The 14,525-nt window shown below is 44.3% G+C and overlaps 2 protein-coding genes across 6 annotated transcripts; one reads left to right on the top strand and one right to left on the bottom strand.

Annotated features, from left to right (window-relative positions):
- The first annotated feature begins 458 nt into the window (after positions 1 to 458).
- On the top strand, positions 459 to 5,298 carry LOC129377253 (uncharacterized). Its single transcript, XM_055057057.1, is given in 13 exon segments — positions 459 to 648; positions 1,026 to 1,145; positions 1,655 to 1,774; positions 2,032 to 2,151; positions 2,323 to 2,442; positions 3,064 to 3,272; positions 3,359 to 3,404; positions 3,476 to 3,609; positions 4,024 to 4,155; positions 4,245 to 4,359; positions 4,450 to 4,584; positions 4,668 to 4,793; positions 5,204 to 5,298. Coding segments are annotated over 13 exon segments (1,662 nt in total).
- A 204-nt stretch (positions 5,299 to 5,502) lies between these two features.
- On the bottom strand, positions 5,503 to 12,619 carry map7a (microtubule-associated protein 7a). Of its 5 annotated transcripts, none has more exons than XM_055057368.1 (15): positions 12,197 to 12,619; positions 11,574 to 11,678; positions 10,715 to 10,789; positions 10,432 to 10,595; positions 10,244 to 10,343; positions 9,955 to 10,074; positions 9,607 to 9,779; positions 9,244 to 9,371; positions 8,939 to 9,168; positions 8,699 to 8,834; positions 7,700 to 7,868; positions 7,500 to 7,604; positions 6,827 to 6,877; positions 6,451 to 6,664; positions 5,503 to 6,303 (listed from the first exon to the last, which is right to left on the bottom strand). In XM_055057368.1, exons 1-15 carry the CDS (start codon positions 12,339 to 12,341, stop codon positions 6,293 to 6,295), a joined length of 1,926 nt encoding a protein of 641 aa, XP_054913343.1. In that variant the 5' UTR covers positions 12,342 to 12,619; the 3' UTR covers positions 5,503 to 6,292. The 5 variants fall into 5 exon arrangements, with proteins under 5 accessions (XP_054913343.1, XP_054913342.1, XP_054913344.1 ...); XM_055057367.1 differs by having other exon boundaries at positions 9,244 to 9,380; positions 12,197 to 12,618; XM_055057369.1 differs by having other exon boundaries at positions 9,244 to 9,380; positions 9,607 to 9,755; positions 12,197 to 12,618.
- Between the last annotated feature and the right edge of the window lie 1,906 nt (positions 12,620 to 14,525).

Here is a 14,525-nt window from a genome sequence, read left to right as displayed (position 1 = left end):
TATTGCAGTCACTTAGTATTACAATCAAACTGGTTTGAAATTGAGCATAAGGATGTCAAGAATAAGTCATTAAACTCTTTAAAAACAATAGAAGTTTGTTTGTTTGTTTTTTGGGGCCCCAGTAGTCCTTGCTGTAACAATGGCTACTCTTCCTAGGGTCCATAAGTAACACTACTCTTATTTTAGTACAATTAGAATAAATAATTACACTTTTTAACAAAAAAGGGTGCTATTATTTGCATCATTTATTATTATTATTATTTTATTTAGTTATTTTTGCACATGATCTCAATACCGACTTACCAGAGAGAATCAACTAAAACAAGTCTTTGAGTAAAACGGGATTCGGGATCCAGTTGAATAAGCTTCCACTGGTCAGGCGACCCGTCGAAAGGCGTGTCCTCCCCCCTGCAGGCTGCGTGATCTGGGCAGGTGCCACAACCTTCTGTGATGCGGTCATGGCCTCCGACCTGTGCGACGGGCGCTCCCGATTGCTCCGAGACTCCGCCGCGCGGCTGAGGAGAGCTCGGGAGGAGCTCAGGTACAAACTGGAGGAGGTTTTTGGAGAACTTCTCCGGTGCTGCTGCTTTGGGGACGCTCCAGAGAGGAGGGTGGCTCCGGGTTCGTCGCCGTTGCAGCTCATGCGTGGTAGGATGCGCGAGTGTTGTGTAAAAGAAGCACCTGGATGTGCTTTATTTAAGACATTGCATGACCTTCACCATGGCGATTATATTGTAATTTCACCTACTTTATATCATTTGGTCCTTTTAATGTGTTGACATTCACAACGTAGAGTGCTCTAATCACGGAAAGTTGAGTGGAAGGAAAAATACCATGACTCCTGGATTTTTGTCAGCTATTAGCCATTCTTGATAAAAATTAAGAAATAAACACTTTACATATGGCATTCATAAGGACTGTCATACAATTATTGACCTTAAAATGATAAATGGCCTTTTAAATAAAACATTTATTTTATTAGCCTGGTGCATTTGTAAGTGTCATCCTTTCTTTTCCTTTCTCAGATGACGAAACCCAGGTTTTCAGCCAAAGGAGCCTTCGAGCACTGAACCGACTCGCAGCCTCTCAAAACGCAGCCCTGCAAATGTCTGCAGCCGTTTGCTTCCTGCACATCAGTCACCACTGTGAGTAGGGACTTTCATTTCATTTCATTTCCAGATGGTGCGGATGAGGGGCCGTTGAAATGTGACCGTTGTTTTGTCGCATTCCCACTCGGGAGATAAGCTCCCTAACGGAGAAGACCAGTATGCAAATGTTCAACTGTATTTTCGATGTATCTCGTCCGGCATAAATATCCACATGTTCATCTCTTCACGTGGGAAGGGGCGGAAAAAAACCATGTCCTCTTTTCAAGCTTTCCATGTTCTCAATCATAGTGACTGACGATGCCCTCTGAGGCGCGTGGAAAAAGATTTCGCTGAGTTGTTGCAGATTTTTTTTTTTTTTTTTGCCGTTTCTGATTTAAACTGAGTTTTTGTGTCGTGAAATGAAGTATGGTATTTTGCTGATCGCGGACAGCTCTGACATGCTTTTGTTATCAGGTTGTGATCAGATGACTCAATATTGTCCTGATATTAAATCTCCACACTAATTCGTCCATCTTTCTCTTCCTGCCTGGGATTGTTTGTCGCAGTGAGATCTCCCTTACCAGATGCCTTTGTGGAACCAATCATGGCTCTCCTTTTGTCCCCAGACCTGGACGTGCAGAAGACTACTTCCTTTGCCCTGGTCAATCTATTAGTTAAGAAGAATGGTGACACTTGTTTCTAAAAATTTTTGCTTTTTTTGTTCAGATTGCTTAAAAAAGTTTTATTTTCCAGAGTATAGAGTGCACCAAACTATAAACTGCACCTACAATAAAAAAAAAAAAAAAAAAACTGGAAACGCACAACCATAAGCTGCGCCGGGCTATAAGCCGCATGGTTCAAAGCATGGGAAAAAAGCAGCGGCTTATAGTCCAAAAGATATGGTATTTTTAAAGCACTGATGAATGAATAAACATGATTTCAGTTTGTAAAGAGTCGGTGATCGAGACGGGGACGTTGGCGCCGCTGTTGGAGTTGTTCCAGTCCGGGGATCCGATGGCTCAGTGTCACGCTTGTGCCTGCGTGGCCATGCTGGCGTCCTCAGGTTCACGCAGACCCTTTTGTTTGTTTGTTTGTTCTAAATCTCTTATTTGTATTAGCGCAGATGTGCGTCAGTAGATCTTATAGGAATCCTGCACGTTGTCACGCAAACTTTGCATCGTTCTGCATCAAAACGCTGAAGTGTTTTCATCGTGATTTCTTTATTTTTGTTCAGAGTCGAACAGAGATTCTATTTTGGTGGATGGAGTGATGCCTCTGTTGGCTTTGGCGAAATCCTACGATCCAGCGGTGCAGCTGAATGCAGCGTGGGCCCTGTTGCATCTCACCCACTCAGGTTGTACGTTTGTCTCCGCTTTGTCAACGTTCCCAAACCCCGCAGAGCTGTTTATTTGCATTTTGTCACTGTACGACCACAGATTTCAATATGGATCTGAATGGGATGCTGGTAAAATGAGCAAATTCTCCTGTATGAAGCACAGTAGTAGCAGAATCATGCTGTGGGAACGTTTTCTATCAGAGTTGATGAGTTGATGGAAAGACGGACAGAACTAAACACAGGAAACTTGTCAGAGGAAGAAAAAAAAACTTGACGGTCCTAGAAACACAGCCAAAGCTGCAATGCACTGCATGCACAGTTACCAGCCAAGTGTTATTTATGAGGATTATTTTCATTAATCGCCAACTGCAGTGCTCTTGCTTAATCCCAAGATATTAATAAACCTCAAACATGAAGGTCTGAAGCTTCTAGGTATAATATCTAAGTGCGCAATTCAAGAACTATTCAGAAGCTAAATGAAAACATTTTCCCATTTGTTTCACTTCTTTTTCACACGTAAAAGTGAGAATTGACTCCAAGCTTCTCAGCGAACGTCTCTGTCATGAAAAAATAAAACGTGTAAATGTGAGCGGCCAGTCTGGTCTTTCAGCAGGCCCAATTTTCTTTTCTTTATTTCAGATCGCTCGACAAGAGCTCTGTGTCAAGCAGGGGGCGTCCCCGTCCTGGTTCTGCTGCTGCAGTCCTCCAGGTCAGAGGTTCAGTTTTACAGCTGCACAGCTCTTTGCAACATCGCCGCCATTCAGGAGCATCACCCAACGTTGCTCAGCGTCGGGGCTCATTATTTGTCCAAGTCGCTTTTGACGCTGATGTCTTCCTCTGTGGAAAAGGTAACTAAGAACTTGACGGGGGTTAGGGGGGACGAATGGCGACTTTTCCATTAGTTGTGAATTTATCTGTTTGTTTGTGTTTTCAGAATGCAGCCCAAGCATGCAGATGCCTTCACACTCTTTCAAAGAACGGTAGCACGCATTCGTACGTGCCGTTATTTTAAAACAAAGCCTCTAATTCTGCTTCTGGTTTTTGTCCTCAGTTCAGGTCCAGGAACATCTCATGGAGCTTAACTGTGTGTCGCCTCTGAAGTCCCTGCTCAAAACTTCGAACGCTGTATGGATGCAGACAGCTTTACAACTGCTGTGTACTCTGACCGCACACCCACCAAACTGTGTATGGTCGCCCCCAACACTAGCGTATAGTTATGATAGAGAACTATATAGCAGTACTCATCAATCACCTAATGCCTCAAAACTGGTTAACGTCACTAAATTATTCATGCTTTAACATTTATTTATTTACGTTTTGTCACATTACAACCACAAACCTCAGTGTCATATAGGGATGTTACATGACTCACCAACACAATCGGTCTGAATGACGATGAATCAAATCCTTTGTCAGTTTTTAATTTGAAAATTTGGTTCATGATTAGGAGCTACTGCGTGTCGTTCTGCTGCCTGAAATCGCAATACGACGCGCTAAGATCTGTGGTCGTGATGTGACAAAACGTAGAAAAGTTTGTTCTGGAGAGCAACGCGTACGACTTTCCTGTAATCTGAATTCATCTATTTATTTATTTTTCAGCATCTCCTCATGAGTGAAGGTCTGTTGAGGGAAGTCGGTCAGCTGCTCCATCGTTCCAGCTCAAACTCTGCTCTGATCTCACGGAGTTGCGAGCTCATCGCTGACCTCTGCGGCGCCTGCGTGGACGAGCAGGTGCGCCTTCGGCTCGCCTTTCATTAGTTTGTTTGCTCCCGGTGCCTTTATCTCTTCAGCTTACACTGAATCCAGTTAATGTTGTCCAGGCTGTGACGGAGAGCCTGTGCTTATCAGGGCTGCTCCGAGGACTGGAGTCTCCTTTCCTGTCAGATGAGACGTTGCTGCACGTGACCTTGTGTTTACGTCACCTGATGAGCTGGGGTAATGTTGTTTTTGTTGTTGTTTTTTTTAAAGAAACAGTCACTTACATCCTTTTGTCTTTACAGTATTTTTGAAATTCCTTTGTTTCAGAGGGGCTGAGGACTACGCTGTCCACTTCAGTATCACCCGACCAGCTTTGGAGACTGGTGCAGCTTTCTGGACAGACGAGAAACCCTGAGTTGTCGTACAACTCTGCAGCCATCATGCACATGTTTGAGCTGACGGGTAAAGCAGCGCACGTCCACGCAATCACCTGTCTGTACATGTTTCTATATCAAATGTTGCTCTTTCCCTCCTCTCCTCCACAGAAGGCTTCCTCCAGCTGCTGAGGCCTCACTACAGCGCGGTGTCTAAATATTTGTTTCTCTTCCTCAAAAGGAAAGATGTTAGATTCCGGCAGCTTGGCATTGCTGCCATCGCTAAACTGAAGAATGGTTTGTGGGGATTTTGTTGTTGTTTGTTTCATTCTCCTGTGAAGAAAAAGCATTCACACCCCTTTCACTTTTTTCACATGTTTTCATGTTGCCACCAATAATAAGGTCAGAGCACTTCAGGAGGATTTTAAGTGACGGATCCAAACGACATCCTCACATGCAAGCATCTCAAAACTGCCACTGGGTTTCATGTTGAATCCCTTTCAACCTGACGCCCCTAAATAAAGTCCTTTGCAACAAGTAACTCTCTGAAGGCGTTTGTCGGCGTTGGCAACAAGACAGAATGTGGGGAAAATTGAATGGGCATGAAGACTTTCTAAAGGGACAAATTTTATGTTTTACATGAAATTAAAAGAATGTCTTTTTGCACAAGAAGCGTTTTATAGCCTGTTTGTCCTGTTCGTCTGCAGATAGAGAATTTTTAATGCCGGTGTCCGACGGTGAGCTGGAGGCTCTGCTGTCGTAGAGACGGAGGAGACGAGACGAGACGAGACGGCTGCCGTGAATGATACCGCCGCCGACATCTTCTGGCTAATCGTCGACTTGCTTAGTATTTTTACGAACAGTCCAAGGTGCTTACTTTGATGCAAAACGTTGATTTATTTATTTATTTTTTTCACTATGCACATGCTGCTTTTTTTTCTAAAATCGTTTTTATATTTGTATTTGCTTTACACATCTATCTTTAAACAGAAGAAAAGGACACAGATGTGGCATCAGCTTTAATCATATCTGCCATGTACTTGAACACTTTTGTAAAGCTAACATGTGATAGTCTAGAACAGTCCTTAAGGTACAGGATCAAGTTTAAGACACAATTTTTATGCATTTCTCTGCTTAAAAAGCTTTTAACCTACAGCTGTCTGAAGCAACTGAGTGCAAAACAGAAATAAAAACAAAAGGCATTGTTGCATTCTCGCCTATAAGATACCATACACACAAAATTAAAAGCCCATCTTTGGAAACCGTACCGTTGTAGTAGCTTCTTATATATACGATTGCTATATTTGACAAAAGTTCAAGATTGAGATCGCAACGCGGCGACACCGAGCTCTGAACCGCATCTCGATTTCATTCAAGTTCCACTGAGGGGGGAAAAGGAAAAGTAGTGCTGAGTCAGCAGTAAGTAATATCAGGCTTAAGCTAAAAAACAAAATCTGGACAAGTTCTTACTGATAAAATAGCAATTATTCAAACCGACTGCATCCACTAGCAAACTAACAGCAGAAAGTACAGCGACGCCTCACTTTGAGTCTGTTTGATTCGAATCCTGCTGTAAAGGGATGAGAACTTTGCTGAGTGTTTTTGTTTGTTTTTTGTTATTTTTGTGCCGCTGGCTACTGCGAGACATCCTCGCCGAGAGGCGAAGCTGTAATGCTGCATGCTCCTTGGAGGCGCTGAAAGGAAGCGGGACGGCTGTGCTGGAGCTGCGCGGGGAAAAAATAAAAACGCAGCTTTTTCTGAAGACTTCCCCGGACAGTAGACGCCTCACGACGACCTCAGATGACTTCTAGAAAGAAAAAAAAAAAAGTCAGGAGAGAGAAAAGGCACGGAGAAGCAAATGTTTATTTTCATTCATAGAGATGAATCCTGACTCAGAAATGATAAGACGATCGGCACCAGTTGGAAAGTTACTCGGATTGGATCACGCTCTCACCCGCTCTCTGTTTGGTCTGGATCTCCTCCAGGCCCGAGAGCGCCCTGAGGGATCGCCGCTCCTTGAAGGCCACCACAGGTACCACGTCGACCTCGTTGCCCAACCCCAGCTGAGCGGCTTTAGTCCCCACCGGCGTCTTGGCGGCGTCCTCTATCGTCCCATTGTGCGGAGGTTGTGTGTTCTCCTTCGGTAGGATCCGCGCCGACACAGATTTCTGTGATTAAAAAGATATTCAAACGCTTTAGTCAAGGCTGGGGACGGAAAAGCCTTTTCATGAGCCGACGTTGGATGTGCGTCACAAGAGGCCCGAGGCTCTGTACTGTTTATCGAAAAAAAAAGAAGAAAATTAATAAAAGAGCTGATCAGTAAATCTCACCGTATCTGGTGAATCTGCTCTTCTGGTTCTCCGCATGATCTCCTCAAGTCGCTGGAAAAGACAACGTTGCAACAAAAACACACAACTTGTTTTCTTTTTTGCCGTTATCTCTTGGTTGGCAAAAGTGAAAATCCTCCTTCCTGCACATGTTTTGTCACTTTATAAACAAGTGGGCATATACAAGAAGACAAAGTATGACTGCCAGTCTGGCCTGGTGGCACAGCATCTGCAGAAACTGCATGCAGGCGCATGCAGATGGACGCTTTTCTTAAATTTTGGAAAATTTTCACGCAAAATCATCCCAAAATACAATAAAATGATGCAGAAAATGTTTGGGTTTTTTCCCCCACATATTTATCAATCAGGTTTCTGTATTTCTTAATTTTCTACTGACTTTCATCAATAATAACATCCGGCAAAGAGGAAAAAAAGAAAAATAAAAGTCTTTTGGCCCAGCAATCGCATCAAACGTTTGAGAAAGCGCAGGCCAGCGTTGCAGGTGTGCAATCATGGATCCTTTTTTAATGTCTGACCGATCCTTTGTCAACAACTTTCAGCTTATGTAGTTAAATTCAAGAAGGTGCAACATATTTATTCATACACTTTTATGAATGATAAATGTGTAAAAGTTCAAAGGGCATGACTGCTTTTGCATGTCTCCGTAGAAGCAAACCTTTTTCCTTGCTTGGCGCTCGGCCTCCTCTTTCTGTGCAGCGATCGCTCGCTCTTGCTTCATTTGTTCAGCTCGTTCTCGCTCTTTGGCCAGCTCCTCCTCTCTCTGTGAAAACAACGTCCGGACACGGATAAGCCAACGAAAACGATGCCTGCTGCACTGCGATGCTTTCTCCCGGGACAGTAAGACGATGTGTTTACCTGCTTCTGCAGAAGGGCGGCCTCCCTCATTGCCTGAGCTCTCTCCTCTTCAGCTCTTCTCTGGTCCTCTTCCTCTCTCCTCCTCTTCTCCTCCACGAGACGCCTGGCCTCGGCCTCCTGTCGAGCCTGCTCCTCTGCCCTCCTGCGCTGCTCTTCCTCGCGGCTCCGCCTGAACAGAAGTTGCAGTGAAATTGTCGAGGTGGTCACTTTCACTCAGTTCGTAATCTCCCTTCATTGCTCCATCTGGGATTTCTCCCATTCACTTGGATTTCTCCGGTAGACTCTGACCAATCAGCAAATAGGAGAAGTTGTGAATGATGACGGTGATTTTCTGCGCGACTTTAAAGTTGCAGTCTGATTGCAATTTTAGCCATAGCAGCAGAGGATGTTAACATGGCCCTCCAGTGAGTGTTGACCACACTTCCAAATATTGAGTTGACATTAGCAGCCATTTTGGTTGGCTGGATTCTTCCCTCTTTGCAGTGGAGGATGGTTGTTTACAGCTCAGGCAATTTCCAGTAAGCTAGCATCATTACGTACTTCATGACCAAACGTTAGCAGTCGGGTAAAATTTCAAACTTCCAACAAAGTCTACACTTGCAGGAAGTAATCGTTTCTCAATAGCTGAGGGTTCCAGACCATCTGCACAAAGCGCATTTTTATGACAGCGTACTGGGGTCATTTTATATGGAACAAAAAAAGAGGAGTAAATTCCTGCCAAAAAACTGAACAAAAGTTTGAGATTAATCCAAAAACAAGGTACGTCTGAGTTTCCAAGTTTTGTTTTTCCTAGAAAATTTCTCAGAGTAACTTCAGAATATTTTTTTTCTTTTCCTAGCAAATTGTTTGATTTTTCAAATGTATAAATTTCCAAGGTCTATTTTCTAGAAAAGGAGTTTGGGCAGAAATGTACTAATCCTTTTTTTTTGTATGTAAAATGGCCATAATACACTTGTCAATTTTTTTTTCACCATGCTAGAATTTAGTTCTTTTTTGTACCTTTCTGCTTCCTCTCTCTGCAGGCGCTCCTGCTCCTCTTTCTCCCGCTGCATGCGGGCCTCTCTCCTCTTTTCAGCCAGAAGTCGCGAGGCCTCCTTCGGGTCGGTGGTGCCAGCTGAAGGACGAAGCATGACCTCTGCAGGCCGAGGAGAGGTTATATAAGGACATGAAGAGAGAACAAAGCAATAACTCCGATCATTACATCTAAACATTTTCTTTATAAACATTTCTTCCACTTACTTCCATCTGCTGCTGTCCCGGTGGAGCCCTCTGCCTGTGCGTCAGGCAGCTTTAGACATGGCGTCTCAGTGAGATTCTCTTGCCTGTGTGTCTGTTGTTGACCTTCATCTGGTGCGCTGACAGGCCGCGTGTTACCAGCAGAGAAGCAAACGGCAGCGTCTTCCTCGGGAACAGCTGGGAGCTCGAGGTGCAGGGGGGTGGAGTGCCTGCTGACGGATCTTCTGGGACTCCTGCAGGATCGAACCGCAGAGGGGAGGATCAGCCTCCGTCTGCGACGTGAACACGAGGTGTAGACGTTCACCTACCGCTCCGGTGACGGGGAGGCCGTTCTGCTCAGAGCGGAGGAGGGCGACTTCACACCATTGACGGCAGAAGCGGACAATCTTTTGGCAGAGGCGCTCTCGGGGGTCTTCTTCACGGCTTCCTGTCTTGCCTTTTTAGTCTAGATCAAGCCGAAGACGTTAGCAGAATGCATAGAACCCAACACTCTCTAAACTGTTTCACATTTTGTGACATTTCCACTACAAACTTCAGTGTGTCTGAGACATCTGAAAAGTGTGGCGTGTGGCTGTAATCAAGACTATACATCTTTAACTCAAGAAAACAAACAAACAAAAACTCCATTGAAGTTTATAGCTGTTGCTCTGAAAACAAGGGGTGGGTTTCACCTGTGCGGGGCTGATGTGAGGTTGCTGGCTGCCGGTGCAGGGAGGCCAGGCAGGCGGCCCGCGGCGGACTGAAACTGGGACTGACTGATGTCGGGGTTTGGGAGTGAGAATGGCGGAGGATGGGGTGGCAGCCGTTGGCTGGCACGACGCTGCACGGCGACAAACATGGACAACTGAGCCAAGTGTGAAAAGAAAAACGAATGAATGAAAATGCAGTTTCGGTGGAACGTGAGGATGGGAAAGGACGATACGTGGAGGAAACACAGAGCAGCGGTGGTCAGCTCAGAAAATGTGCCAAGTGTTAAAGCAGGAAAAACATTTCCGGTTGGGGGAGACCTGGGGGGGTACCTTTTTCTACTCCGGACCTACAGGCGGCGCTCTTGCTTCTGGCCAGATAGGAGCATGTCGGGGTGAGGAGGCGACTGACCAGATCTCTCTCCCACGCCGTCAGAGGCACGCGACGCGGAGCTGGCGCATTGATCAGTGGGAAGTTTGTAAGTAGGGCAAAAGCGACAGATAAGCAAAGAGCCTGCAGCCTTAAGAGAGACTTTGTTATTATTATTATTTTAAAGAGAAACGGAGTTAAAAGAAAAGAAAAAAGACGCAGGAAGGAGAAAGTACGCGCATCTCCCAGTACCGTTTTTAACGGACTTCCTGCCTCTGGAGCTCTGACTGAGCTGCTGCTGGGCCTTCCGGCTCCTCTCTATTGTCCTGCGCACGGTGGTTTCATGTCGCTCCTCCATTCAGAAACATAAAATGAAACCTTGTTTTTTGTTTTGCTTTGTTTATTTTTTTTTTTATTAAGTACGAACAAAAAAAACTCACCTTTTCCTCCCTCAGCCTCTGCTTGCGTTTCTCCTCCACGGCCGCGCGCCTCCTCTCCTCCTTCAGCCTTTGCTCCAGGAGTTTCTTCCTCCGCTCCTGCAGTTGTTGTTCATAGTAGCGCCTGGCTCGCTGCTCCCGCTCCAGTCGGCTCAGCTCCCGGGAGACTGAGAGGGAATGGAGCAGAAGAAGAAGAAGAAGAAGAAGAGGAAGAAGAAGATGATGAAGTAGTCTCGCGCTGCGCGTTCTTAATTGATGCGCTGCGGCGGCGCGCGCGCGTGCGTACCGAGCAACTTCTGCTGCTCCTCTCGTCTTTCTCGCGCTGCTTTCAGCCGTTCGTCGACGTTCAGCCCGTTACCAGCTGCAAAGGAAGATAGAAAGTGGATCGTTAAGCGACGATGAATCGTGAAAACACGCAGCCGGAAACGACGCAAAACTCAGCGGTGCTGATTCAAGGTCGAGGTCAATTTGCTTTGCCAGCAAAGTCACCACAGAGTTCAAGTTGGAATAAATGATGCCGACTGACTCTTCAGCAACTTAGTCGCTTCATAAATTGATTGCATTTGGGCTAAAGAAGATTGGAGCGTTTCCAGTAGCTACTTGCTGTTTCGCTTCTTGAAATCTGTCTTCAAAATGTTGCGTTGCGCTTTTAAATGTGAGCCCAGCTGGGAAACAAGCATCAGGAATAGCAGCGTTAAATTATTATTATTATCATTTGAAGGTTTTTAGCCGACTTCAATGTTTAGAAAGCACCGAATGAATGCACTGCATGCGCATGTCACACCCTCTGATCATTGAACGTCAGCTCACTTTGTCGTTTCTTTCAAGAGTTGTGGTCAAATCTCGCATGTATTAAATCCAATTCATATTTTCCAAAAACTTTCTATCTTCTGTCTGTGCGGTCGTATAGCATTTCTTTCCAGGTGATGACAAGCAAACTTTCCTTTGGTCACTGGTTGCTCAAGTGGATACAAAATGTCCCAAAGGTGGATATAAATAAGGTTGGAGTTGTCTCATTTGTCCCATACAAAAAACATAAAGGTGCAAAACGGCAAAGGGTCAAAATGACCTACGTGTGCCCCAAGATGGCTAGTGTACATAGGTTTAGTTTGCTTATGCCTTGGGCTGGCTTTGTGGTGACTAACCTGCACAAACCCGCAGGGTAGCGTTGCAGATTTGGACGGACTTGTTGGCAGAGCTGGTCGTTTTATTCGTCTGTGGAGGACTCGCTTTGAAATAGGAGCCATTCTCTGTAAATAAGCGAAAGGGGGGATAACTCGGTTAAAAAAAAAAAAAAGAAATTTGTTGTTTACATATTCTAATACTGATTTTTATTTTTTTTTACCCTCCTGTTCTGGTTTTATCCCTTGTCTGTAAACAGAAATGTCTCAGTTGAGCATGTGATGTGCCATGGATATAGAGGCCTGAAAACATCAGCTTGAACAAGCTGTTAAAACATGCTGGCCTCAGGCTGAGCACTAAATAAAAGAAACCATTATTAAAGAGGCAGCATTTAAAAGGCCAGCACCTGACAAGTACCCATTAACGCAACAGACACGAGCAAAATGAAAATGCAAAACAAAGTCAGAAGAAAATGCACATTAAACATTAAACGACGAGAGTTCAGACATCCAGGTGTTCTCGTTCAGGTCAGATCATTCAACTATGATTCTCTCCTGGTGGTTTGGTCTTTTTTTTTTATTTGGGTTGAGATCGTGTTCTTGATCGAAATCTACCTAAATGCTATTTTAGGATAGAAGACACTAACCTCGCGTTCCTTCGGGTCTGTGTCCGACCCTCTGGCTCTGGACAGTCGATGTAGAAAGTGGCCCCTGCGATGGAGGGACGACACTCTGCTTCTTCTGTACAGCCATGCTAGGTATTGAGCCTGGCATAGCAGTGCTCTCTCTCATGTCCCCTCCACTCTCTCTCCCTCCGTTCTGTCCTCCTCCTCCTCCTCTGAATTTCTATTTCAAGATGCCTTCGGGTCCTAGCATGAGTGCGCAGAGAGGAAAACTGCCTCCTGCATCAGCTGCTTGTCCATCTGTGTCTCACAAAGGACTGGAGAGCAAGAAAAGGAAAAACACATTCAGTCAGAACCCTGCCCAATGATTTTGGGATCATTATTGTTATTTTTTTCTATCTTCACATTTTCCTCTGGGTTGATAGGAAGGTCTGCAAAGACCCTGAGCCTCGGTCATTCTTGTCTATTAATGGGTTACTCCCCCTTTAAAGATTTCACCCTTGTGAGCTGCTCTGCTTTACTTTCACATTATTCTATTGCTGTCACTTTAAATCCCCCACAGCTCTTCCTGCATGCTGGAAGCAGGCAAAGAGGACCAGCATTTCCTGGACACCAGAAAGGAAAAAGGAAGTGATGCCTAGAACAGGGTCTATACGAATAATTCCTATGACAACCGTGGCGTAATGTTCAGAAACACGCAATATTTGGACATTAACTCCCTGTGTTGGTTACACAGTGGATGAGGCAAGGGTGCCTTTTTTTTTTTACCCATAATTCCTCAGTCTTAGAGTGAGAGTGTATGACCACCAGATGGAGATCTTGCTACTCATGGAACAGCGTTAGGTAGTTGAATGAATGAGCTGCATTTCCTTACAGAACATCTATGGAACAAATGTTGCCAAAAAACCAAATTAGCCTGAAAATACTTTTTTTTTCTTCTTCTTCTTCTTATACAATTTGAATGAAGAAGGTGGTCTGTCAGCAGGGCTGGTCTTAGATTATATAGGGCCCCAAGCAAAATGCCATTTGGGGCCCACTTCCAGCTAAGCTCACCCGGACATTTACATGAACAAAGCACTGCCATGCTACTGTTTTAATATTTATGAATAAATTGGTCACAATCCATATTGTCTGTCACAAATCCATCTTTAGTCATTTTTTTTGCTTAACAATCTCTGATTTATGCAGGGTTTTTTTCAAGTCTAATTTAAGATCGACATAAATAATCCTGTTTTTTTGTTGGGTTTTTTTGTTTTTAAATCCATGGAAAGCACAGTTTAGGAAACACAAGCAACAGAAATGAATACAATGTGTTAAAACAGCCTGGCTAATATTCAATTGATTGAGGTTTCCTTTAGCATGTAGACTAACCCAAGTGCAACTTCCAGCCGAAAGCTCTGAAAGACAAAACTCGAAGATGAGACGATGTAATTTATAAAACAAAGTGTTATGGGTTAAGCATTTCATATATTGATGAGTGGGGAAAAAGCTTCACTAACTTAGACCCTTTAATCTATTAATCTATAACCAATAGTAGAATGCTTATGACAATGACCTTGATTTTCAGGAACATTTTATTCATTTTTTATGAATTGTATCAGGTTTAAACTAATCTATGCAATCCGAAGCTCACGATAGGGAACATATTTTGTTAAATAAATAAATGGCAGCACAAAACATCTGGACAATCAACAACTTATAGACACTGGAGTAATGGCCTACTATTCCTCTATATCAGACAGAGTGGGTCAGGAGAGGAACGCTGCAGAACCTAAAGAACCAGGCATCAGCGTCTCTTCATCCGTCAATCATCTCCTGAGGCCGAAAAATATAAATGGCAATTTAAAGAACAAATCATACTAATCGATTATTGGCAAATAAATAAACATTGTGAAGAGAAACCATTTGTTTTTCATCATCAGTTCTAATGGTTTACATTTATTAGAGCTTCTTCTTACACGTAAGTCATCCAGACGCTGTGTGTTTGTGTTTCCAGAAGTTTTTGGGGTAATTTCAGTTCAGAAGCCAACTGGGCCCTGCGTGCAGTAATGCTTCCCCTCTGACTCGTCGACAACAATGCCCTTCACTTGCCAGGGCCGCGCACTGAAATGTGCAATACGGACACACTACACCGCAGTCAGGTGGCGTGCCCACAGAGTCACTGGAGCACAAATAAGATGCTGATCATCATCGGCCTTACAACCAATAGAAGAAAAGGACTGTGGCCACAGGACCTCCATGGGATAAGATTGCACGGTCCGTATCAAGTCATTCTGTGGTTCACCTTGGCCCCTATTATTAAAGGTGTCAGTTTTAAGGCTTGGTTCGCTTTCTGATGCACATTCACATGTCC

The sequence above is a fragment of the Poeciliopsis prolifica genome, unplaced genomic scaffold (assembly GCF_027474105.1).
Source record: "Poeciliopsis prolifica strain line A6 unplaced genomic scaffold, Auburn_PproV2 SCAFFOLD047, whole genome shotgun sequence".
Lineage (NCBI taxonomy): Eukaryota > Metazoa > Chordata > Actinopteri > Cyprinodontiformes > Poeciliidae > Poeciliopsis > Poeciliopsis prolifica.
Note: the sequence above shows the minus strand (reverse complement) of the source record. Positions and strands in the feature narration are given on the sequence as shown.